This window comes from Sphaeramia orbicularis, chromosome 7 (genome assembly GCF_902148855.1).
Source record: "Sphaeramia orbicularis chromosome 7, fSphaOr1.1, whole genome shotgun sequence".
Lineage (NCBI taxonomy): Eukaryota > Metazoa > Chordata > Actinopteri > Kurtiformes > Apogonidae > Sphaeramia > Sphaeramia orbicularis.
In genome coordinates, this window is record NC_043963.1 from 46,369,496 (window position 1) to 46,396,531 (window position 27,036).

Below are 27,036 nucleotides of genomic sequence, written 5' to 3' on the forward strand. Positions count from 1 at the left end.
CTGTACAGAACTCGCAAAATATGTTCACAGACAGTCTCTTCCGAAAAGAAAATACATGACAGGACAGCAGCTGTTGCTCCACATTAAATCAAACACATTTTAATCACCTGCTGAAAAAGCTTCTGTAAGCTGTAAGTTGACACCACTGAAGCTGTCTGTTTTTGATTTAATGTGCTAATTCCATTACATTTCATGTCAGTGCTACACCTACTGTACAACCTGCTCAATAAGCCAATACCGTATACATAAAGATGAATCGTTCTCTGATGCTTTTACTCCCTTGAAGTCTTTTTTTCCTGTTACTTATATTCAAACTTTTTTTTTTTTTGGACTTTCTCCTCCTGCAGCATAAATCACAAGGAGTTCCATCTTTCTCCCAATCATGACTGTGTCTATAAGAGCCTCTCCACTCAGTCTGTCACACAGATGAGTGTCACACCTGACTCTACCTGACATTACCTCGCAGCGGTGAACATACAGCACTACCTCATGTGACAGCTCAGATTACCATGAGATCGTGTTCGACGCTTTCCTCTATCCTTAACTTTGACTTTGCTAAGAAATATACACATCACAGCTTCAGCAAGCAGTTACTCTTCTGCAGAAATGTAATAGTTCCCCCAAAAAATGTTCAGGAAGTGATATCATCAGGCTGAATTTCTTTCAACACCCTTTTTTTGGGCCATTTTCCAATGTGTGGGTAATCAGTTGGCTTCATACCAAGTTTGTGATAATCTGGGATATCTGTTACGCATAGGAAGCAGCTGCAACTGCAAAGAGATAATGCAGATGTGTAAGAGCTGGGAATACATTTCGAGAAAAATACCCCAAGATACTGTTCTTTACAGTAATAGGGTTAATGTAGGGCGGTGCGGTTGAGTTTGGCTCTGAGCAGTGTCAGGAAATCCCCATTCATTAAAAAAACACAATAACCCAGTTATATTCTCTAATAAGTCTGCTTAGTCGTTCATTTTTGTATCAAAAGACAATCAAAAAAAATCCCCTCAGTAGAATTGAGGATGTTATTACACTGCTCTATACCTCTTTTTCTTGTCTTCACTGTGCTTTAAATTCACTACACGCACCCATATGACCTGCATTTTTCAAGTGACCTTGACTTTAAGTACAAGACCCTGTTCTCCCATAACCTCCATTGCTGTTTTTTTTTTTTTTTTTTTTTACTTCTCTCCCCTCTCTCAGTCGGTTGTGTTATGTTCTTCCCTTCCATCTCTTTCGCTGAATTCATTGCCACCCCTCCCTCACCCTCTCCTCTTTCTCAGATCATTTACATTCGCTTTGTTCTGTGCAGATTAAGGTCGCACGCTGATGAAGGCCTCCAGAGCCTCCAAGGTCTTGGGGCACTCACTGTCTCAGTAGCAGAAATCTCTCTCTCCGTTTGCTTTGCATACTTCTCCATTTGTTGGATAGTTCTCTTTGCATCTGTTCTGTAAGTCTGGTTTATCCACTACACGGTTTTAAAACAGGAAATGAAAGTCTATGTCTTTTTTTACCCTGCCCCCTGATGGGGAGGCAAGGGGTATCGTTTTTGGTTCAGTTAGTTTGTTTGTTTGTTAACACTCTAGCAGCAAAACTATTGGTTGAATTCATACCAAATTGGGTTTATAGATTGCCAGTGACCCAGAAAAGACGTGATTACATTTTGGGATAAGTAGGTCAAAGTTCAAATTTTTTTATGAATTTTTAAAATCTTTTTTTTTTTTTTTCCTATTTACTTATAATGGGCAAAATTTCAAATGTCTGTAGCAGCAAAACTAATGGTTGAATTCATACTAAATCAGATTTATAGATTGCCAGTGACCCAGAATAGATGTCATTACATTTTGGGAAAAATAGGTCAAAGTTTCAATTTTTTATGAATTTTTTAAAATCTTTTTTCCTCCATTTTTACCTCTGCCAGGAGGTATTGTGATCGCTTTGCTTTGTGTGTTTGTTAGCAGGATAACTCAAAATTATGGATGGATTTTCATGAAATTTTCAGGAAATGTTGATACTGGCACAAGGAAGAAATGATTACATTTTGGTGGTGATCCGGGAGGGGACAGATCTGTCTTGGCAGAGGTCTGCGCTCTCCAGGTGCTTTTTCTTGTCTTATAATGTGCAAAATTTCACATGTCTATAAAAACATCAATTTTGTTTCAGTTTACTTCACACTTGGCACATATATAGAGGTATTGATTTGCTGACATCAGCATATGCATAGACATGATGACATCAGCTGGATCGATGCCAAAATAAGCTACAATACATGCGAGGGGCGGGGTTTGTTGTGCCTGGCACCACTTGTGTTGTTGTTGTCGTTGTTATTGTTGTTGCTCTGTGTCAGTTACGATGATGAAAATTCAACTCTCTGGCTTTTATTTTACACTTTCTGCTGTTAGCACACAATATCAGTGTTATACAGCATTGTAGGTTATGGGAAGTCATTATAAATCATGTCAGGGTAAGGTCACATCAGTGAGGTTAGTGATAGTGTGTGCGTCCAGTTACTGCCTGGGGTTTAAAGTAAATCATAGTGAATGAGGAACAACATTAAACAAACTAAAACCAGCACACGTTGTCAGTCATAGCAGAAAGTTGTTGAGAAATTAACACAGGATGTGGGAAGTTGCCTCAGTCTGTGTGTGTATGTGCTTGCTTTTACGGGTGGAAGCCAATGCAAGATAAAATGTGTGTGTGACCTCGTCTCCTCTGTACGGTTTGAACTGACTAAAACATCCGTGTGTGTGTATGCGAAGGTTTGTGGTAATGTGTGTCTTTTTTTCATCTCCTCAGTCCTGGCATTACTCAAATCATCCTTATCAGTTGACCTAACAGATTTAGCTCTGTATAGAAACCTTTTAACTGCAAAAGGGCCCTTCCAAAAAGCCCTCTCACAGTGTTTAGGCTTGCACTTTTCTTTCTGATCAACAAGTCACCACTAACACATACTAAGGCACAAAAATTAAAAAGCCTCTAATAGTCTAAAAGCCTGTGTGTTTCAGCTTTTCAGTCATCGGGGCTTCACATCCTGAATTTACCCTCTTGTTTGGTTTCAAAGGTGCTTTATCATGCACATATTTTGATTAGTTTTATTAGTACACTCCTCTTAGAACACAATATACTTGCTTAGACAGTACATTTATTCTGATGATGTATTAGAACCTCAAAACAAATATTGCCACTCTATAAAAAATAATAGTGATCACATCAGTCCTTGCTTCAATGCGTCACAGCATAATTGTCATCCTGGATGGATCAATGTATTTAAAAATGCTAGAAAGCTCATTAAGATACACTTGTGGAGAAATAAAACTTCTTTAACCTTCTGCTTGTGTTGGCTTTCTGTTACCATCTCTTATGTTAATGGGTCGGTTTTGACCCATGTCTTAAATCAGCTGTAAAATACACTAAAAACCAATTATCTACCATCGAATTTGTTTCTCATCTCTTGGTTACCTTGTTAGGCTTCCTTAGCCATGAAAATATTGGTTTACATATATTTGGTGTGGGCCTCTGAGCCTCTTTTTTTGTCAGTATACCCTTCGATGTGCACTCTGCAAGTCACCAACTCTACACTGAATTGACCTCACATGTGTGGACATGCCCATCTTTGCTTGTTTTGTTTTTGTGCAGGTATACTGGATAACAAGGCAAAATGAGAATCCCCAAAAGCTCATCTAATTAGGAGAGGAGCTGTCTGTCAGTGTGTTGGCTGACAGTGCACTTAGGATTTCAGTTTGGCTCCATTTTATTTCTTTATAATCTTATTTTCATAACTAGGTCAAAACCGACCCTAACAACACAAAGGTCATAATTTCAACCAGAACATTTCATAATTTAGTGGAAGACATTTTTTGTATTTTTTTGTTGAAATAGAGGTTCCTGACACAGTCAAAAAGCCTTGATGCAATAAACAAATTTTATGGTTCATTTATGCATTTAAAACCTAAAATGGGTCAGTACCGACCCTAAGACAAGAGGAAGGTTAAAATGGCCCACTCCTGTTTGCAATGTCTGCTATTTGTTAAAGGCTCTATATTTATATTTTGTTTGTGGTTATGTGCTTCCAGGTTGGACTCTGTTTTGTGGTGAGAACAGATCATCTGTTAACAGCTGAATGCATTTAAAAGTTTACTGTTTCTAGTGCGCTGCAAAAGAGCATTAGAGTGATATTATACAACTTGAGATAGCTGTAGTATTTTCAAGGAAAAGCTGAAAAAAAAGTACATTGTGGCTGTTGTCATGGATGTAACAGTCGTGACCAACTTACTTTTGGAGTTAGTCAATGGCAATCAATAGCACTAAGCAAACACTAATATAAACATATAAATCTCCCATAATGCACCTTTACAGGTTTAATATGTAAGTTTTGCACAAGCTTGTGAAACTAACTCCATTTCAAAGCTGACAGTTATCTTAATCCCCTTCATCCATGATAACACCTTTACACTGGTTTCAGTGCAGCAGATTCAGGTTGTTTTTCTGTTGAAATCATCACTCACTCCCAACTTCAGTGATGCATCTCTTCTGCTCTTCTGCTGCAGCAACAGTGGGCTAGCTACTAGTTTAGCAATGTTGTTGGCAAATGTCAACAAATGACCAATTCCCAGCACAAAACAAACTCCAGTGAAAAACTTCACTTAAGCACACAAGCATGTGTTAACCTAATGTATTGTACCTTTATAAATGTGGAAAAAAGAGCTAAAACTGTAATATTGTTATTTTATTGCATTTGACAAATAGGACTGGATTGAGCATCATTCCTCATGATGAGTCAACAAATTTCGATGTGTCATATCAGTGTAGTTTCCCTTTCACTTGTTCTATGTAGTAAAGCAGCCCACAGTGTAGGCATGAGATACAAATACAGTTACTGCCTGAGAACCAGAATACTAAGAAGACCACGGGTCACTTAAAGCAGAGTGCATGATATGATTTACAAATATGACCCAACAAACACAGAAAATGTATGGAATGTGAAATGTTTGAGCATTACCTTTCCTGGTATTGCCATCCTTGACCTTAAAGCGTTGAATGTCCTTCATTACTGCTGTTACTCATCACCTCTCATCTTCCCCTCCCCCATCCTTCATCCTGCCTTCCTCCCATCCCCATCACCCTGCCCTCTTACTGTCCATTCCACGCTCCCGCTGTCCCTCCTATTAAATCTTCCTTCTCTGGTGTCACTGTCCCTCTGCCTTGGCCTCATTTGTCCTTCTATTCCGCCTCTCTTATTTTCTCATACTGTTCCCAATAAATCTCCTTCTCCCTCGCCCCGTTTGTCCTCTTGTAATCTATATCCCTCCCTTCTCTTACTGTCCACTACCATCACCCCTCCCCACCCCTCTCTCTCTCTGTCTGCTGCTCAGGTCACTTCACCTATGGATCGGGACTCCTACCAGAAACCCGGGGGATTCCATGGACGCACGGAGCAGAGTGACATTCCCTCTGAGTAGTGTATCTGATTGACACTGACGCCAATGCAGCTGTAGAGCAGCCAGGCCCAAGGGTCAGGGGTGAAAGGTCACAGTCTACAAGGGACCACAGCACGGGCTGAAGTTGAGAGGTGCCAGACAGGAGGCTAAGAGACGAATCAGTGTTCTGGGAAGGAGGGTTTTCGGTGACAGGCGAGGGTCCAGGGGTCAAAGATGATGACATCACATGGAAAGTTGAGGAGGGAGAAGGGGAGTCTGGCCGAGTACGAATCACAAATGAAAGGTGAGTTATTGTGGCCGAGCGTGTCTGTGGTCATGTGTTTATCTCTGCGTCCACCAGTGCACTTTATCTCACTTCTGTTTGTGTGCAGTTACCTGCATGCTTGAATGCATGGGAGATAGCACATTCATCCATGCATGAGTGCAGATGCTTTCTGCTGCATTCATCACAAAACATACAGGTTATGAGTGTGTTTGTACAGATGTGTAAGTAAAGGTATTGCCTGTGCAGTCACACTTTTTTGGAGCTCACTGATGTGAAAATAGTTCTGTGAAGCCAGTAGATAAAAAAATAACCTATAGGGAGAAAAGAAAGTAAAATATGTGACCATGGCTAATATTAGCATGACAACAGTGTGTGTGCTTTGTGGTGTGTTTAAGAGAGTGGATGCCGTGTCTGGCTCTCTGTACTGTACTACAAGGATGTATTTATAGCTAGTATTAGTGATGCTGTCTCCTCACATCCAGTCAGCCCCGGGCTGTGTACTCACAGAGAGACAGAGAAAAAGAGTAAAGAGGGGAAAGAAGGAGTGGGGCGGACGGGGGAGGGTGAGCGGGAAGGAAAAAATGGGTAAGAAAAGAGGATAGAGGTGAGAGAGCAAAGCGTAGGCGGCGTTATTTGAGAGAATGATGTTTGTATTAGCCTTTTCAAAGCAAAGTGCAGCGCCCGGCGATGTCACTTCGGGCTTTGTTGTGTTTGCATACAAGTGTGTGTGTCTGTACAGGAATGATATGAGGTTATATTAGCCTATTAAAAAGTGAGCTGTGTGTAATAATCAGTATATTTGTGTCAGATTACACTACAAAGCAAACTTCTGACACAAGTAAACACAGAAATCACATTAGTTTTTTCTCCATATTATTCTCTGTGTGTGTATGTGCGTGTCTGTCTACGCACATCTACAAGGATGAGCACATGTGACCAGCTGTGTGTGTATCCTCATCTGCATCTACGCTACTGATAATGAAATGCCAGTGTGTGCAAAGCCTGTGGTCCTGGTCACATGATGATCATGTGTTCACCCATGGGGGTACGCTTGTACCAGTGAGTAGTAGTGAAAAAAAGTATTCAGATCATTTAGGTCACTGTAAGTGCTACTACGACACTGTGACGATAATCCTCAACAGGTAAAAGTTCTGCATTCAAACCCTTATTTAAAGGGGTCATATTTTGCTAAACCCACTTTTATTAGTCTTTGGTTCCTTTATCTGTGTATTTGGACCTTAATGGTTCAAAAAGTTTGAATTTGAACCCTCCAGGTGCTGCAAAGCTATCTTTATATTCATTTTGGCAAAAATCGAGTGGATTTCTACAACCCATTTTAATTCCTGCTTAATTTGTTTTGTCTATAACTAGTGACGTCGCAACATTTGCACATATAAGGTCAAGACTTCCAACAAACATTTGTCAGCAGCAGTTGTAGTCCATACTGACAATATGTCCAAACTTCGAGCCGATTACCCAAAATGTTCAGTTGTTGGTTGAATGGGACAGAACAGCACAGCCAACAACCTGGAGGGGGTGGGGCCTGAAGTGGCTCATGTGCATTTAAAGGGCCAGCACTCAAAACAACCTTTCTGGTGTCATTACTCAGAAAAAGGGTTGAAGATGGACCTGTGGAGCTGAATTAATGAAGAATTCAGACCCAAGCAGAGCATTTACAGTTTATGTAGACCACAGGGAAATGTTTTAAAATGCATAATTCCATTTAAAAAAGCAAAATATCACTCCTTTAAGTAAGATAAGTACATCAAGTATGAAAACTAGCCAAATAAGAGAAATGGTCCCTGTCAGTTTTTACTATTGTATACAATGTTTGGTTTCAAATTGCTCAAATTGGTTATTAAGGTTTAGTTCAGTACAGCTACTTTTTATGCTTTTTCATATAGTGAATACAGTGATGCCCAGATTTTGCCTAATCACAGGTATTTTCAGACAGTTAGTGAGGTTAAATTCATTGACAGCTGCAATTACAGACTGCTGATTTGAGTGTGTCGAATGCAACCTGGACGCAATTCTACTGCTGTATTCCATTTCTCAACACAGGGGCTCGGAAAAGAAACCTCACTTTTCCATAAATGCATGACATGGCATCAAATCGTGTCTATTTTTATTTAGTCTTTTGATTTGGACGGAGAGGATAGAGCTGCAGAGAGAACATGTGTATTTTCAGATTCCGGTGTTATTCTACCCCTGACTTAAGCTCCTGCAGCTTTAAGAAGGAGAAACACAATTCACAAGGGATCACATCACCCTGAAGTGTTTATCAATAGTAAATTCAACACGGGGTTTTCACCTGACAGGAAGGAAATTAAAAATATTAAAAGCAAGGAAAGAGGTCAAACTCATATAATGGAGAAGTAATGACGTATAAGTCTAATGATACGTCAAATATAGTAAATCACAACTTTATGGTAGTCTGAATCAGAGTTTATCACTGTGTTTGTGTGTTTTTGTGTAGTGTGGCTTATTATTTGTATTTGTGACCCTCTGTTCCTTTTCCAATCTGTTGCTGTCTGTGTGTGTCAGACCTCCGGGCCCAGCTGACAGACCAGATAAAGATTTTAGACTCTCAGGTGGAGGTGAAACAGCAACAGCTCTCAGACCTCTCGGAGTTTCTTCGACGCCGTGGGGACATCGAAGCTGAATATGCTCGTGCCCTCGACAAACTCACTGAGAGGTTTACCCACAAGACCAAGAAGTAAGCATCCCTACACTGTATACAGTATATATGTGTGTGTGTGTGTGTGTGTGTGTGTGTGTGTGTGTGTGTGTGTGTCTTTTCCCTCTGGGTGTTTCCAAATTGGTTCTTCATGTCATGTCTTGTTTTTCTTCAGGAAGGAGCAGTGGGGTCAGTCAGTGTGTCAGGTCTGGTCTGTTTTGCTGACTCAGACTCGTCTGGAGAGCCGGGAACATGCAGCACTGGGTGACACCTGCTGTAACACACTTACACAGTGGCTGGCGCACAACACCGAGGATACACACCGTCTACACAAACGGGTGACGCATGCATGCAAAAACATCATCGGGAAAACCCATTTAAAATGAATAACTTTTTACTTAATCGTCTCTGTCAGCTCTTATATTAGTCTTGCATATCCAGACATCACCGTACTGTAGGCCTGTGTCACTGCTGGGGACAGCTATGGTCCCTTCGATTGTCAGAATAGAACAGAAGGAAAACTCATGTTTGTTTGTTGTTTGTCTTGTCTGTGTTTCTTTAACCCATGAAGACCCAGAGCTACTTTTGTGGCAGTTTCCAAATGAATTTTTCTCTGTATTTAACCTTTCTTGAATTATTTATCACCACTTATTATATTATAAGTTAAGTTAAGTTAAGTTAAGTTAAGTTAAGTTAAGTTAAGTTAAGTTAAGTTAAGTTAAGTTAAGTTAAGATAAGATAAGATAAGATAAGATAGTCCTTCCACATGGGGAAATTCCAGATTTACAGCAGCAATAGTGGAATACAAACCAAGCACACAAGAGCAAAAAAGAGCAAAATCAAAAATAAAAACAAATCAAAAAAGCTATAAATACTATTTACAGTTGTGCACATGCTGATCATGCCACAGGCTGGAAAGGGGAGATACTCATATGCAAGGTTATAATAGTTTTAGATTTTTCATTATAGTTTAGTTTTATTTAGTTTTGACTTTTTTTTCTCTAATTCAGTTCGTTTAAATTAGTTTTTAGAGCAGGTTTGCTAGTTTTTATTAGTTTTCGTTATTTTCTAAATGCTTCGTTTTAGTTTAGTTTTAGTTTCTTTATATCTTTTATCTTCTTCATCGTCAAATTCAAATAAATCCCAGACAGGACTCTGCTGCTTTCTCCCACCTTTAGTCTCCATGTTTCCAGGTAGAGTGGATATGAGAAGACGACTCAAAACCATAAGTGAACACAAGTGACGGACCGTTAAATATTGTGTGGTGCCAGCAGCTAAAATCGCTTGAGGGAAATAAATCGATTTTATATCAATCTGACATTAACAAAGACAAAAACGAAGGGAATTTTAACCAGAATTTTTAAACGTTTTAGTTAGTTTTGTAAACGCACAATACAGTTTCAATTAGTTATCATTTTTTTCTTTTAATTATAGTTTTTATTTATTTCAGTTAACGAAAATGTTTTTACAATTCTAGTTTTCGTCATTTCGTTAGTTTTCGTTAACGATAATAACCTTGCTCATATGCACACCTATACACACATATCTACACATATAATTATATATATAGACATGTATACATAGACGTACATATATAGACATGTATACAGATTATACATATACGTACGGTTCATTGCTCTGTATTTTTCATTTTGCACTGTAAAACATGTATTTTCCTATATGGGTCAAAACACAGTATTCGAAATTTCTCTGACGGGACATTTTAGAGACAATTTTTGCTTTAGTTGGACCATAAGGAATTATCCAAAATGAGGAGTTACTTTATATTGAAATTAATGTTGGAATGGTTATCAATTAAAGTTCGCTCGCTGACGGGACATTACTGTGTTTTAACCCATATTTAATTTTCTAGATTTAATTTAGACGTTCATGAAAACTTGGAGTAAATTCAAAGGTTATTCTTTCAAAACAGAATGAAGTGAGGAAAAAGTGACTTTTTCAGCAAAGATCATGAACTGAACATAAACCCAGCGTCTCCATCCACTGTCATTGATCCAACTCCATGGGTTTTACTGGTGAATCAATGTTGTACAACAGGGGTGTCAAACTCATTTTAGTTCAGGGGCCACATTCAGCCCAATTTGATCTCAAGTGGGCCAGACCAGTAAAATAATAACTGTGACAAAAGTAAAATTATGTTATGATCAGGTTCACATCTACAAAGTTTTCTTAAAAATTCAAAATAACATCAACAACTTGAATTGTCTTAAGAAAAACAAACGCAATTTTAACAATATTCTGCCTCGGTTTATCAGTTTATCATTTACACATGTGCATTAGGATCACAAAAAAAGATTTAGTAACAGGCAGAATATTGGTAAAATTACATTTAGTTTTATTAAGACATTTCCATTTGTTCATATTTGTTCAGGTTATTCACATTTTTTGTAAAAGTATAGTTTGGTAATGTAAACATTTTCATGTAATTTTTCTTTTTTACACCAAAAAAATAAAGAGAAAATTTGGGGTTGTCATTGATAGGTTATTATGATAATATTTTACTGGTTGTGACCCACTTGAAATCTAATTGGACTGTATGTGTCTGTACGTAGAACCTGAATTAAAATGATTTTGACACCATTGATTGTTAATATCTTCAGTGTAATTTTTGCATTTCACAAATTCATCCCGCGGGCCGGATTGGACCCTTTGGCGGGCCAGATATGGTCCCCGGGCCGCATGTTTGACACCTGTGTTGTAGAAGATGAAAGTGTTTCCACGTTCACTACGGAGCCTCTGAACGTCCAAATGGGTCATATCTGATGACCATGAAAAGATGACAAACTGTATTTTACACCAATTATTTACATGTATTGATAGAATTAGTGGATCAGAAGTTATTGAACATGTACATCAGTCACTAGTCACTATACATTCAGTCACTAGTCGATGTTTGGGTCTTTATGGGTTAAAAAGGTACCTGTGGGAATTTTCATTGCTAGCTATCTCAAAAGATGACGTATCATGCTAGTGGTTCCATCCAGGAACTTCCATTATAACCTGTTGTCAAGTACTCTGTCACTGACCGCTCAGCAGACACAGTCTAAGACGACACGTTACACTGGTCTACAAGGAAAATGCTTCCAGAATAAAAGTAATGACATTTTACCACATGAGAGTCACTGATAAAGAAAAATCAAGTCAAAAATGCTGGTTGGCTGAACTTTCCAAGATGCAGCCTTGGGTCAAAATGTGAAATTCAAGAATTAACGAGAGAATGGGTTTGACTCAAAAGGAATATTTGTCTCAGAGCTACAAGATCTACTTCAAAACACTGTCTGCACATTAGAATACATTCACTTTACAGGTTCTATTTAGTGGAAGATTTCTAAAACTATTATATAAATGTACATAAACCAATATACATGTGTAATAATACTTAATCATATACCTTGAAAACATCAGCAAACCGGCACTTTTGTCATTTATTTTCCAATTAATCTTATTAAAATACATAACATTTAGCACATTTAATCTCTGAAACAAATCATTTCTAAAAAATTGTTGACCAGTGTTATCGGCCAGTGCTGGGTCGTGTCTTTAGGACAATGTCGGAGTGTAAAGCTTACAGCTGCACAAACAACCTTGCTCACTGACGGCTGCTTGTTTACTTGTACTCAGTCAACACTGGTTCGTCACTTCTGGCCATTAATGGCTGCTCCCATAGGTTCTACCCTCACCTGTTATTCACATAATAAAAAGGTCCAATATGGTGCATTTTTACTGAATTTGTACCTCTCTTGCTTATAAGTAATACACAAAGCACAATTAATGTCGTAAGCATGACCAGTACGGGAACAATTTAAACGAATCACACACAGTACAAAAATTGTGTCAGAAGAGATGTTAAATTGGTGGAACAGTTGCACATGGGGAAGTCCACTGTGTTTAGTCAAATGACCAGATTCTTGTAAAAGCCAAAACTATAAAACTATAAAAAAAAATCTCTGTCTCTGTCAAAACTAAAAAAAACCTTGTCAGCTTTCAGCATGTAGCTGCGCTTTAAATGTTTCTGTTTTTTCATGTAGTGAGGGAGGACTGACATGGTAACAAGTACATAGTGGAAAGGAAGACAATGGTGTAATAGAGAATATAATAGAGAGGCCCTCCCTTCCATACGTCAGAGAAAATATGAATGGCAGCCAAATAATAATAATAATAATAATAATAATAATAATAATAATAATAATAATAATAATAGTATTTGTCATTTTACAAGATAAATTCATAGTCATAATTGGTGAGTAAGATTTGGAAGTACCCTTTAGTTTGTGTGAAATGGTTCAGTAATCTGCATTTTTAATCTCATGCGATATACGTCACCAACACCAAACGGGCCGTTACCTCCAATATGTCCCCTCACTCTTTAAGAACATGTGAAAAGGTTATTCAGAAACATCAGAACCACTACCAGTGTGGGTTTGTCGAGTGCCGCAGCCACACTTTCTACTCGTGGAAAGACAAAGACAGGAGGATTTACTTTAAAGACATATGGATTAGGGAACAATTAATTGACTATCAATTCATTGTCGATAAGAAACTGCTCGATTAGATTATTCATTGTCGGTTAATCACCCTTTTCCGCGGCGGGATTTGTGGCGTCAACAATATCTCCAATGAAATCTCAGACCATCATGTCAGTGATGCAAAGTCAGAAATGCTCATTTCTTCTAAACTGCCCCTCTTTAGATCCATTTATTTCATGTAATTTCTCTGCAGGATTTATTTAGTTCTACTCCATAAATGTCATTGCCTGTGGTACAATAATGGTACAATAAATCAGTCATTAAGGAATATGACATGCTTTTTTCATGAAATATATAAACAATATTTAGCTTTTATTCTTATGGACCCCATCGAAAGAGAAATTCAGGTTCTCAGGAAAATCAACTCTTATTAATTAATCATTAATCAATTGATAAGGTCAACCAACTAATGATTAATGGATTAATCGATAATTTGCATCTCTAGTATGGACGTGCAAATATTTTTTGTCTCCGTGGGCATATTTTTCCCACAGTAAGGTCCTGTAGGGCATTACTAGGAGTATGTTGTTACCCACTGGTGGGGTTCTTCTATGAGTACATGCTATAAGCCAGACTAACGTTTTATTGGCAATGCCACATGGTGAATATCAAGAAGGCATTAGTCTGTCTGATACAGCTGTCCAGCAGTAAAAGGGCTGTAAGAGCTGAAACTATTGTGTTTTACAAATGAATAGATGATGAATCTAGTTGAAAAATGTCAATTACAATATTAGAAAAACACAAGGTTATACATGCTTAATGCAGAAGATCTTAGTCATTTACATGGTGAATGAAATGTTTAAAAGCAATAGACATGGTTTTACAGGCGCTCCAGATAAACTCTACCAGTTGAACCTAATAACTTTGTATAAATTCTCCTTCACATATCCGTCGGGTTCTGTCTTGTGCCATTGATGCATCTGCAGTCTCTTCATTTTTTTAAGTACAAACATTCACTTGCTCAAATTACTGGTTGTCAGACACGGCCTGTACCTTCTCATAGTTGAAGAGTGAGCAGAATTTTAATTAGGCCACTACAGTAATTTCATATGAGCTAAGAGGTGTTGTTAGGCCCGATGCCAAGTGGAGCAAAACCTCTTTAGCTTTTGTAAGAACCAATGTTCAGCGGTGGCTGATTGTGTTATTACCACCATTAAGGTAGAGCCATGAAATGGAGCTACATCTAAAAAAAAAAGTATAATTGAAAATGACTAAATCTGAAACTTTTTTCTTTCCGTGGAATATATTTCTATTAAAGTAGTTAAATAAAAGATGAGAAGCTGCATCACACAATAATAACAATGTATTCAATTACTTGCTTTAATTTTAAAGTACATTTTGTAATGCTGGGCATTATTTATTTATTAAATGTGCAGCTTGTGTCGTCAGATAAGATAGTAGTGGTTTGGTACAAAACATCTCAGTGGCAAAACAAGGCTTTTTCACTGTGATTTGTCATTGTTAGAAAAGAGGACTACAGGTCTAATGCATTTAACCCTTTAGCCCAGTATTTTTCAACCTTGGGGTCGGGACCCCATGTAGGGTCGCCTGGAATTCAAATGGGGTCACCTGAAATTTTTAGTAATTGATAAAAAAAGAAGAAAAAAAAACTTACAAATAAAAAATATATTGTGAGTTGAGAGAGACAATCACCGATAAAAAAAGACAGAAAGAAAAAAAAAAAAGAGAGAGACAATCACAATATATAAAAGACAAACTGTGAAGCTGAAACTGAAGCACTGTGGTTCTGTTTATCTGTCAAATGGTCATTGTGGTCGGTTTCAGATGCTGCAACTCTTTCATAATTCATAGTTTGAGTTCTTGTTCAGTATTAATTGTCAGCCTTGTAAATCCAAGCTGGACTGACTGTACATATCCTGACCAAGGAAAATAAAATTCTCACTTTGTGCAGTAATCTACTCCCGGCTTTCCTGCCTCCGTCCATAATAATATACATTATATAGACTAAATGTTGTCTAAAATTAACATTTATTTGCAACATAATATAGCAAACTATTCCATGATTAAAAACAAATTAATTTTATTAACAAAAAAAAGTCTCTGTTTTGAACGTCTGGGGTTGCCAGAAATTCGTGATGTTAAAATGGGGTCACGAGACAAAAAAGATTGGGAACCACTGCTTTAACCCATGATGAGTCTGAATGTATGATTTATTTTGAAGATTCATAAAAATTCCACCGTTTTCTCATTAGAAGAAAATTTCAAAACATGCTGAGAGAATGGACCCTGTGCTTTCCAGAGATATCTGAGCATGCTCAGTGCCCTCCCCCCATTGCCTGTGTATTGGGGTGCAAAACACAGAGCAGTGAGTGAGACCAACTCACTATTAAAATCAATGGTTTGGGCTTTTTTTTTTTTATATCGTTTTCCATGACGCTTCTTGTTTTTAATGTCTTTTGCAGTGTTGTTGTGATTTTGCTTTATTTATTTATTTTTTTTTAACTGTGTTTTTACCGAGTTTTGACCTTGTTTTTGGAGTTCAAACAGGTGCCAAAAAGCAGTCAGATCGATTTTGAAAAAAAGAGCCCAAGAACAAAAACTACTGTTATTTCACCCTGTTTTGACCCTAAAACACACAGTAAAGCAAAACCACTGAAGAAAAGGAACACAAGCACATACACACCGCAGCTTTTATGAACCTGAAACTGATGCAAATTTACAGCAGCACGTTTCATTGAAATAGTGTGTCAGAGGTTAAAGGGTTTTTAGTTATTACCACTGACAAAAAACAAAATTGTTTTCTTTTTTTTCTGACAATAATACTCTCTACATTTTAGAGCAAAGAAGTCGGCATCCAGATGCAGGATGAGTTGCTAAAGGTCACCACTGAGCTGCAAACGGTGAGTGCTGCATGTAAAGCAGTACAGTACTGTCCAACCAAGAGGCGATCAGCTGTGACTGCTGATGAAAGCGACGACACCAACAGTAATAATGTGGTTATGTGGTGTGTGTTTAAGGCTCTAAAGACGTATAACCAGTACCACACAGACTGTCTGATCGCTGAGGGGAAACTGAAGGAAGCCGAGCGGTTGGAGGAGAGACACACCGGCAAGTCAGCTGAGCTCGGGCCCGGCCAATCAGGAGGGCAGAGGCGGAGTTCTGTCAAAAAGATGGAGAGATTAATGGAGAAGGTGAAGGCACAGGAAGTCCCCGGTTGTCTTTTCACAGAATGAGCCATTTCCTGTTTCTATTATGTTTTTTCTTGGCAACACATCACCTCTGTGCACATTTTTGTCATTATTATTTTGAGTGACAGGAACACACCATGCATGCATACAGTACACAATATGTGGGCGGTGTGTTAAATAAATTCTTTTGTGTGTTTTCACAGAGGCATGGAAGAGTGCAGGAGACGCAGCTAAAGTGTACCAAGGCTCGGAATGACTACCTGCTGAATCTAGCAGCAGCCAACGCAGCCATGAACAAGTACTACCTGCAGGATGTCAGCACGCTCATTGATGTAAGAAACACACAACTAACAATATTTGACAGTCACTATGGCTTTGAGTCCGAATAGAATAGAATAGAATAGAATAGAATAGAATAGAATAGAACAAAAAGAATAGTATAGAATAGAATAGAATAGAATAGAATAGAATAGAAGAGAAAATAGAATAGAATAGAACAAAAAGAATAGTACAGAATAGAATAGAAAAAAAAGAATAGAATAGAACAGAATAAAATAGAAACAAATGCAATAGAATAGAATAGAATAGAAAAGAAACAAATGCAATAGATAGAATAGAATAGCATACAAACAAATGCAATAGAATAGAATAGAATAGAATAGAATAGAATAGAATAGAAAAAAAAGAATAGAAAAGAAAAGAAAAGAAAAAAGAATAGAATAGAATAGAATAGAATAGGACAAAAAGAATAGTACAGAACAGAATAGAATAGAAAAGAAAAAAAGAATAGAATAGAATAAAATAGAAACAAATGCAGTAGAATAGAATAGAATAGAATAGAATAGAATAGAAACAAATGCAATAAAATAGAACAGAATAGAAGAGAAACAAATGCAATAGAAGAGAAAAGAATAGAAAAGAAACAAATGCAATAGATAGAATAGAATAGAATAGAAAAAAGAATAGAATAGAATAGAACAAAAAGAATAGTATAGAATAGAATAGAAAACAAAAAAGAATAGAATAGAATAGAATAGAATAGAATAGAACAAAAAGAATAGTACAGAATAGAACAGAAAAGAAAAAAAGAATGGAATAGAATAGAATAAAATAGAAACAAATGCAGTAGAATAGAATAGAAACAAATACAATAAAATAGAATAGAATAGAAACAAATGCAATAGAATAGAAAAGAACAGAAAAGAAACAAATGCAATAGATAGAATAGAATAGAATAGAATAGAATAGAATAGAATAGAATAGAATAGAATAGAATAGAATAGAATAGAATAGAATGCCTTTATTGTCATTATACATATGTACAACGAAATTAAAAGAGACAACTCTCTAGTGGTGCGTAGTGCAAAACAGTTTAAAAGAAAAGTGTAAATATATATATATACAGAATAAAAACAAGCATGTCACCAACCAAGAAACAGTAGAGATAAATATTAGGGCTGGGCAAGTTAATGTGTTATTACCGTGTTAACACATTCATTAAATAATGCCGACAATTTTTTTATCTCACGTTAATGCCGTTTTATTTTAACTCATATTCTTCTGCCCCTGCTTGTGTGCGTGTAGTAATTAGCTCGACAGATAGACAACAGGTTTCCCGAGAAAAGCCGGACACCGAAAACTTCTCTCCAAATCTTTTACTTGAGACTCAGTGTAAAACTGCAACATACATACAAAATATGTCCCAGTTCTGTTCATTGCCTTAGTACATTTACATGGCATTATACATTTAAATGAATGGGGAAAAGACCACTAGCTCGACGCTAACTTGAATGGGAAACTCCATAGACACGCTAACGATTAGCGCTTACAGATTAACTTAAGATTTACGTCTTTTTATCCAGCAACAAAGGTTCACATCAGAGATATTTTACGCTAGTCATTCTTACAACAACTGAACATAAAATAGTCACAGGAAAATGTTTTTCGGGCCATACAAGCAGAGTGAAAGAAACGTGTCTTCTTATGTCCGAACTGGCTTCGGTAACATCACAAGTACAAAACATACATTAGTGCAACTTATTCCGACCACTAGAGGGCCCCCTTTGCTTGCTTTTAACAACTGAACATCACATATTATTTTGAAAGTCCGTTGCTCTCGCTCTGTGAATACACGTAGGTAAACCATGGGTCACAGGAAGAGGGGGATGTTGATCAGGGTTGGTTTGCCATCATGCGTTTCAACCAATGACAGCATTTCGGGTGGGTGTAAGACTCCTGTCAATCACTCACAATCGGAAATAAACTGGCGGGGACATAAACATGGAGAAAAGTACTGGTCTTTTACATGAACATTTTCATTTTAAATGTCTTCAGATGGTGGGGTTGAGAAGGACAAAGTTGTTTGGAAGCACTGCAATGTGGAATTATTTTTATCACTGGAGTACTTCGAGTCTGAAATATCACTTAAAGGCAATACACGCTGTTGATGCTGGCAACCCTCCCCCCATATAACTATGCAATTAATCATGATTAATCACAGAAATCCACGCAATTAATAGCGATTAAGAATTTCAATTGTTGCCCAGCACTAATAAATATATATTGAACTTTGACCCTGGCTAGACACTGAGAATTTATGTTAAATATATATCCTTTTTTGAAGTATTGTCATTGCAATGTGTTCAGTACCCATATTGCACTTGGATAAATAGAATAGAATAGAATAGAATAGAATAGAATAGAATAGAATAGAATAGAATAGAATAGAATAGAATAGAATAGAATAGAATAGATCTTTATAGTCACTGTCACAGGAACAATGGAAATCAGTTTTGCAGCTCTGTTCTGTTTAGCAGCAAAAACACTAGACTATATAAAAATATCACACAAAATACAGAAAAACGCAGGCATGTGCAAAAAGCTACAGGATAAAAAATTAAATATACATATGCTACTAAAGTACTACTAAAACTACTGAAATATACAAAAGCTGTACTACAAATTAATAACCCCGTTAATGGCTTGCAAGGTACATTTTGTGCCACTTTTTCCATTCATATATTATACATTTTTGTTGAAATAAGTAAAAAAAAAAAAAACTCTTTTTTTTCCTTCTTCTTCTCCTCTTCTCTGTATTTTCCCTGTTTCCTTGTCCCACTCTTTTCTCTTCTATCTCTCCCTCTTTATTCTTCCTCTTAACTGCCAGTGCTGCGACCTTGGTTTTCATTTGTCCATGGAGAGAGTGATCAAGTGCTACCTGGCCAGTAGGTGTCGCATTCAGAAGACAGAGGACGCAGGACTGAAGCAGCTGGAGGCCGCTGTGACGTCCCTGGACCAGAGCGGAGACAGGGATGCGTTACTACAACAGCATGATTCAGCCTTCTGTCTTCCATTCCGATTCAACTACCACCCACATGAAGGAGACCAGGTGAAATGACTGTACTCTGACAAGGTTTAAGGGAGACCTGACGCCACTGGTTCACAGTGATACATGGGACTAAAGCTGAAGCGAATTAGGTCCATTACGTTGTCATCCATAATGAAAGGGCCAATACAGAAATATTTCACCTTTAGTTACCTTTGATAACACTACACTGTTGTTACCTTCTGAAAATACAGCCACACAGCTAACAACACAACTGAAACACAATTAATTTGAGTTATTTATTAAATGCTAATATAGTTATATTTGATAACAGTAATGTCAATGTCACCGTATACACCCTATACACAATACACAAAGTAACACATTAACTGATTATATTATATTATATTATATTATATTATATTAGATTAGATTAGATTAGATAATTAGATTAGATTAGATTAGATTAGGTTCGATTTGATGATTAGATTAGATTAGATTTGATTCGATTCAATTATTAGATTAGATTAGATTAGATTAGATTAGATTAGATTAGATTAGATTAAGTTTGATTTGATGATTAGATTAGGTTTGATGATTAGATTAGATTAGATTAGATTAGATTAGATTAGGTTCGATTTGATGATTAGAATAGATTAGATTAGATTAGATTAGATTAGATTCAGTTCGATTTGATGATTAGATTAGATTAGATTAGGTTTGATGATTAGATTAGATTAGATTAGATTAGAGTTGATGATTAGATTAGATTAGATTAGATTAGATTAGATTAGATTAGATTAGATTAGATTAGATTAGATTCGGTTCAATTCGATTCAATTATTAGATTAGATTAGATTAGATTAGATTAGATTAGATTAGATTAGATTTGAGTAGATTAGATTAGACTAGAATTTACTGATACTGGGGAAATTCAATGGTCAAGGCAGCAACAGATTAAAATGCAAGAAAAAAATGTCCATGCATAAACATTGTGGTTTAGTGCTGACATTATGGCTATAATGCTAATTTATGCTAACAGCGCTGTAATTAAGTACAATCAACTTAAAGGTGGGGTGTGAGATGTTTTCCTGGGGCATTTTTACTATTGCTTAAAATCCCCTTCGCACCCCGATTACAAACTGTCAGATGGGTGGAAATGAGAGGACTCACATGCACGGTGCTGAAGGGAAGAAAGAATTTATTAACATAAATGACAAAGAAACATGGATTAAACAAAAACCTTGGTCGGAGTCCTGAGTCAGCACAATGTCCGGGTTATGGAAAGGGTGGAGGAGATGCAATGGACCAGCATCGCACGGCTGCAACACCAAGCCTTAAATAGGCTACATAATGATGTGCTGCAGCCGTGCGACGCTCAGCAGGTGGTTCTGATCTGGAATAACTGAGGAGAGGGAGGAGCCGGCGGTCAACGCGAATCATAACACAAACAATTAATTAAATGTAGTTACCTGTGGAATGGACAGGACTGAAAAAGACACCATCCAATCATTTTAAGCGCCCAGTCCAAATGACTGAACAGTGATATGTTTATCAAACTCAACTGCCATTGGTCCCTCCCCCCTCCCCCCCTCTGCTTGTACCCCTCTTCGTGCATGAATCGTGCATTCTCAGAGGCTTGAGGGGGGTGTCTGAAGAAAGGGGTGTGGACTTTTGAATTGAGTATTTTCAAAATGTAGCTCGCTCGAACCGTTTTTCCAAGATTTCATACCCCACCTTTCATGAAAAATTTGTTGAAAAAAATAATCCAACAGCCTTGTTAAGTTTTTTGCAGTCAACTCCTTAAAATTCAATAATCAGGAGCTGCGAAAGTCAAAAGCTAATAATCTGTTTTGTGTTGGGTGTTTTTTCGTAATGTTTGCGACTTACTCTCTAAGTTCATGACTGTCTCTGTTGCCCACATCCATGTTAACAACTTGTTTAATAATTTATGTGTAGAAGACTTGGAGGAGCTGGCAGTGAGAGTGCCTCTCCTCTGCTACCATTAGCTTAGAAACACAGCAAGCTAACATCAGCAAATGATCCCAGTACTGATTCCAAGGCAAACTTCATGCTAGCATACAGGTCCATGGGACTCCTTTATACTGAGCTTTTAACAGAGGAATATATTTACACACTACTGTTATAATTATCAGAGGATGCAAATAAAGCAAATGAGATGATAATGAAAACAAGTAGTGTCCATTTTTAGCTTACTGGCTGACAGGCTGTAAGCTATTGTCGTCATGTGGCGTCTGTCGGCGTCTGTCGTCCATCGTCCGTTACAAAAATTTCAATCGTCTTCTTCTCCAAAATTACAATTCCGGTTGACTTCAAACTTAGTAAACAGTGTCTTTATGATGATGTCAACAAACGTTAGTGAAATTATTTGGATCCGGATCTGATTCTGGATTTGGTGCGACTTTGAAAAATGTCCCCATTATAAGAGATAGGAAGTGGATCGATGCAATAACTCAGTAAATATAAATGATATCCACTGTAAATTTCTACGGTCCAGTCCTGATGGGGAGATGACCAAAACATAATGTCCACCTGCTGATCAGGATCTTCCTCTGGATCTGGGAACTTACGGAAAATTTAACATGGGCTCTCATGGGGAAAACATTTCAATTGTCTTTTTCTCCGAAACTACAGTTCTGATTGACTTCAGACTTGGTATACAGCTTCTGTATGATGATGTCAACACAAGGTATTGAAATTATTTCAATCCGGATCTGATTCTGGATTTGGTGCCACTTTGAAAAATTTTCCCATTATAACAGATAGGAAGTGGATTGATCCAATAAATCAGTATCAATGATATCAAGTTGGAATTTGAATTTTTGACAGATCTGATTGGAATATGACCAAAACATGGGCTATTTCTATAATATAATAAATAAACATAACTGGGTGATAATAAATGGCATCTGCATACATTTCCCAAAGCTTTTAATTTGGCCGGTAAGCTACAGGGCCATTGGTCCTATTTTTATCTATTAGGAGTCAATTAGAGCCAAGTTTTTTTCAAGCCAGCCTCTAGTGGCTATCAGTGGTATCACACTTTAAGATCCTTCTGCACTGGCCTCAGGTCATGGTTGTTGTCTTTTGGGTCAAACTTATTAACATGTTTGTCAAAGACTCAGACTCCTTTGACACCCCAGTGCTTATCCCATGTTCACATCAGACTGTGTTTAATCGTTGGTTGTGACTTTTTTTTTACTTTTATGCAGCATTAATTATAGTTTGTAACTGTGATAACCAAATACACTATGTAGATATGAGTGTGTTCTGTGTGTATTTCAGGTGTGTGAGGTTAGCGCAGAGAGCCAGGTCAGGTACGAGCTGGAGACCAGGTTCCAGCAGCTTCAATCTCGACTTGCTGCCGTTACCTTGGAAACAGAGGAGGTCAGCTAAATGTGTTTATCAACCTATCACTGATTCTGTCTTTGTGTCTGTATTCCAGTCTCTTCTCTCCATGAGTCATTCATCAAAGTGAACTTTTAACCTATTAAGCTTTCTCCTGTTAAACCTTCCTCCTAGTGTCACATCATACAAACATTCTATTTGTCAGTGAACTGCATGAGGTCTAATTTCTATCAAAACATTTCTTGGCCTCTCTTAGGTCAGTAAAACACTTAAAGCCACACTTACTGCCTTGCTGGACAGTATGTGTGACAGCGACTGCAACCCCTCCCCTGACATGTCAAGCAGCCAATTACATGAGCCCCCTGGGGGAAGCACCGCCCCTAAACTTGCCCTTGCCAAGCGTCGAGCCAATCAGCAGGAGACAGAGACCTACTATTTCACAGTAAGTTGGAAACTTCATTACATGATTTAAATGTGCAGATTTTGACTGATATTGACATTTAAATACAGTCATATGTTATTGTTGCCACTTGAGGTATTTGTATTTTAATATTACTATTCAACACTTTTCATTTTTTTAAGACCAAAAGAATGGTGACGACACATGACTATTTGCATACATATGATAGTATAAGTCTCTGGAATCTACAGGGGTTGGACAAAATAATGGAAACGCCTTAAAAAATCAACAAAATATAATTTAATATGGTGTAGGTCCGCCTTTTGCAGCAATTACAGCCTCAATTCTCCGAGGTATTGATTCATACAACTTGTGAATTGTTTCCAAAGGAATTTTAAGCCATTCTTCAGTTAGAATACCCTCCAACTCTTTTAGAGACGATGGCGGTGGAAATCAACGTCTTACTTGAATCTCTAAAACTGACCATAAATGCTCAATAATGTTGAGGTCTGGGGACTGTGCCGGCCATACGAGATGCTCAACTTCATTAGAATGTTCCTCATGCCATTCTTTAACAATTCTAGCTGTATGGATTGGGGCATTGTCATCTTGAGGTGAGGGTGTTTCCATTATTTTGTCTAACCCCTGTATAAGATGCTTCTAATTGTTCTTCAGTTTACCTCAGAAACATTACTCGGTAATTGGTTTATTGGTTTTCATTCCTTGGTTTTATTTGTGTGTGTTTAGAAAGTGAAGGAGTTCCTCACCAGCAGTTCTCTGACCTCCAAGCTTCAAGCCAAACATGACCTTCTACATGATGCCATACAAAAAGGTACAGTAATACTGCAATAAATGATTATTATCAACCTTTTCGCTGAAATGGTAAATAATATATCATCGCTGTCTGGTAAAAAGTCAATTTTTTGGTCTTTTTCTTTTTTGTTGTCAGAAAACATTTCTATTGGTCAGTCTTCACGTTGGTACGATGGCATATTAGGGCCACATAAGAAAAAAAAAACACTTGTCACTATGAGAATAAAGTCGTAATATATCGAGAATAAAGTCATTTTCTAATGAGAATAGAGTCATAGTTGTAAAAAACTCATTATTAAACAAGAATAAAGTCGTAATATTTCGAAAATAAAGTCATAATATAATGAGAATAAAGTCGCACACAGTCATGGAATAATGGAGAACTTGGAACATTTTGTGAAGTTATACTTTCATTTGGGGTTTACGCACAAAGGCCAAATACTGAGCCTATCCCCCCATCAACACATTATCATTAGTCTAAGGACATTAAAGCGAGTTTGCACAAGTTTGGGTTTGTTGGAAGAACCAAACTGATTTGAAGTAAATTGCGTCTTTTGTGGAGGAGAAACTGACGAAGTGGTCGGCTGCAGGGCTATTGGTGGTTCCACCAGAGAACTATAGGTTTTGTTGTTTCTCAAGAAACTGTGAGGATTCTACTCCAAGTTTTTGAGTCCAACAGAAGTGAAAGTTGCTGCTTCACTTGTTGCGTTCCCTGTAAAACAAAAAACTGTTGAATTTTCAAAATATTACGACTTTAATCTCATAAAAGTACGACTTTATTCTCGTTAAATAATGATTTTTTTAAAACTATGACTTTACTCTCATTATATTATGACTTTATTCTTCAAATATTACAACTTTATTTTCATATAATGACTTTATTCTCGAAATATTATGACTTTATTCTCGTTCAATAATGACTTTTTAAAACTACAACTTTATTCTCATTATATAATAACTTCATTCTCGAAATATTATGACTTTATTTTCATAGTGACAAGCATTTTTTTTTCTTTTTTCACAGTTTTACCAAATATTCAACCAATGAAAAGTGTTGAAAACAGCTTGTGGCAACATCTCTTAACTTCATTTATTTTGAATAGACATCATTTTTCTAATTTCCTGAAGAGTAACTATTTTGGACATAAGAGGTTTCCACCTGACCGCAATGATATGAAATGACTCTACAGCAGCGTTTGACACATTCTGTTCTAGTTCTGTACATTTTTCATGCTGTGATGTCTGTGAAACCTCACTCTTCGGCGTGTCTTCTGTCTCCTCTTCGTAGCTGAGGCCGTGGACAGCGACCCTTCGAGGTAACGCCGCTGATTCCCTCAGTCTTAGATACAGATAGCATGATTAAGAAAGTCACGGAGAGAGGAGGGCAGAGAGGACAAGTGGCATGGGAAGTAGTTCTTTTGTGATGTAGATCTGACAGTGAATTTCTTTTTGTGGGGACATAATGAAAGCCTGATGTATAAAATCAGTCTGCATACATTAAACAGCTGCTCAGGATGAATTAAACACGTCTAAAACAGCATCACACATTTTATTTATTATATTTCCCAGAATGCAATGTGCTCGGTCAGTGCGTGTTCGGAAGTCCAGACCTGTTTCCCAATTCTGCCACACACTCTTCACCACAGACATACTCTCCTACATACAGGTAACACGCAAACACACACACACACACACACACGCACACACACACGCACAGATGCTTTTGTAGTGCATTCATTGTATTTTCTTGCTGTGCTGCCATTCAACCCCCACAAAATGAAATAATTTGGGAAATCCTGTCACACTGATGCAGTTGAATAGACGGTGGAGTCTTACAGTAAATGCACACACTGATGCTTCATCCCCCAGTGTACATTACTTACTGCTCCCTTCTTGTGTTTGGTCATGCTTATAGCTTACTGCTGGCTTTCACCCCTTTCAATCCACCCCCCCCCCCCTCCCTTTTTTTCTTTTTTTTTTATCTTCCCCCTCTCTCATGTGAAAGGGATTAAAAATGCACTGGCCTCTTTGCTGCCTCCTCTCTCCTCTACTGAGTGTGTGTGTGTGTGTTGTGATGCGCGCCTCTCCTCTTCGCTGCTAAATCTTTGTGCCACTTATTTCTTACTGTCCTTTTTCTTTTTTCTTTTTTATCTCTGCTTTTTCTCTGTCTCGGCCGTGCTGTGCTTGGCTTGGTGCAGAAGAAGAAGGAGAATGTCTCGAACACAGGTATCTAACCCTGTAGATCAGTGATTCTCAACTGGTCTGGCTTCAGGACCCACTACCACCCTTCAATGACTTGCCGTGACCCAAATTTATAAAAAAAAAAAAAAAAAAAAAAAAAATTAACTTCTCAAATTTATTTATTTATTTATTTTTTTATGGATGTTAGTTAACAAGACATTGTGGACACGAAAACAGCAACACATAAACAAAGGGAAAATCAAACAAATAAACAAATCAAAAACAACAACAACAGAGTAATGACAAACAACAACAATGACCACATCATATTACAATGAAAATTAGAAAAGCATTCGGTGAGGGCAGAACCTCCGTCAAGGCAGATCCCCCGCCCCCCTGATCACTATCAAATTTTAATCATTTGCTGCTTGTGCCAGTACCAATATTTCCTGAAAATTTCATCAAATCCCCCCCCCCCCCGATCACCACGAAAATGTAATAATTATTTCACTGTGCCAGTATCAACATTTCCTGAAAATTTCATCCAAATCCATCCATAACTTTTTGAGGTATCTTGCTAACAGACAAACAAACAGATAGACAGACAAACAAACCCCGTTGAAAACATAATGGTGGAGGTAAAGATAACAAATGTAAAGAGCAACTAAACAATATAGCTTAGAGAGGGGTGATAGGGAAAAGGGGAAGAGGGGAGTGTGAATGAAAGTGAAAAGCATTCGGTGAGCGCAGACCTCCATCAAGGCAGACCCCCCCCCCCCCCCCCCCCCCGATCACCGCCAAAATTTAATCATTTCTTCCTTGTGCCAGTATCAACATATCCTGAAAATTTCATGAAAATCTGTCCATAACTTTTT

The 27,036-nt window shown here is 37.5% G+C and overlaps 1 protein-coding gene across 3 annotated transcripts in view; it reads left to right on the forward strand.

The window, feature by feature from the left end:
* Nucleotides 1–27,036, forward strand: part of arhgap4b (Rho GTPase activating protein 4b) — a 65,607-nt gene that overhangs the window by 8,190 nt on the left and 30,381 nt on the right. For 2 of the 3 annotated variants that reach the window (XM_030139340.1, XM_030139338.1), the window contains exons 2-13: nucleotides 5,370–5,718; nucleotides 8,245–8,416; nucleotides 8,553–8,715; nucleotides 15,723–15,785; nucleotides 15,903–16,076; nucleotides 16,277–16,405; nucleotides 19,240–19,461; nucleotides 22,705–22,806; nucleotides 23,024–23,209; nucleotides 23,915–23,999; nucleotides 25,269–25,296; nucleotides 25,550–25,646. In XM_030139340.1, coding sequence (XP_029995200.1) covers nucleotides 5,649–5,718; nucleotides 8,245–8,416; nucleotides 8,553–8,715; nucleotides 15,723–15,785; nucleotides 15,903–16,076; nucleotides 16,277–16,405; nucleotides 19,240–19,461; nucleotides 22,705–22,806; nucleotides 23,024–23,209; nucleotides 23,915–23,999; nucleotides 25,269–25,296; nucleotides 25,550–25,646 — 1,491 coding nt within the window. In that variant the 5' untranslated portion in view covers nucleotides 5,370–5,648. Of the gene's footprint in view, nucleotides 1–5,369; nucleotides 5,719–8,244; nucleotides 8,417–8,552; nucleotides 8,716–15,722; nucleotides 15,786–15,902; nucleotides 16,077–16,276; nucleotides 16,406–19,239; nucleotides 19,462–22,704; nucleotides 22,807–23,023; nucleotides 23,210–23,914; nucleotides 24,000–25,268; nucleotides 25,297–25,549; nucleotides 25,647–26,178; nucleotides 26,207–27,036 lie in introns of all 3 variants that reach the window. The other variant, XM_030139339.1, reaches the window with a different exon arrangement.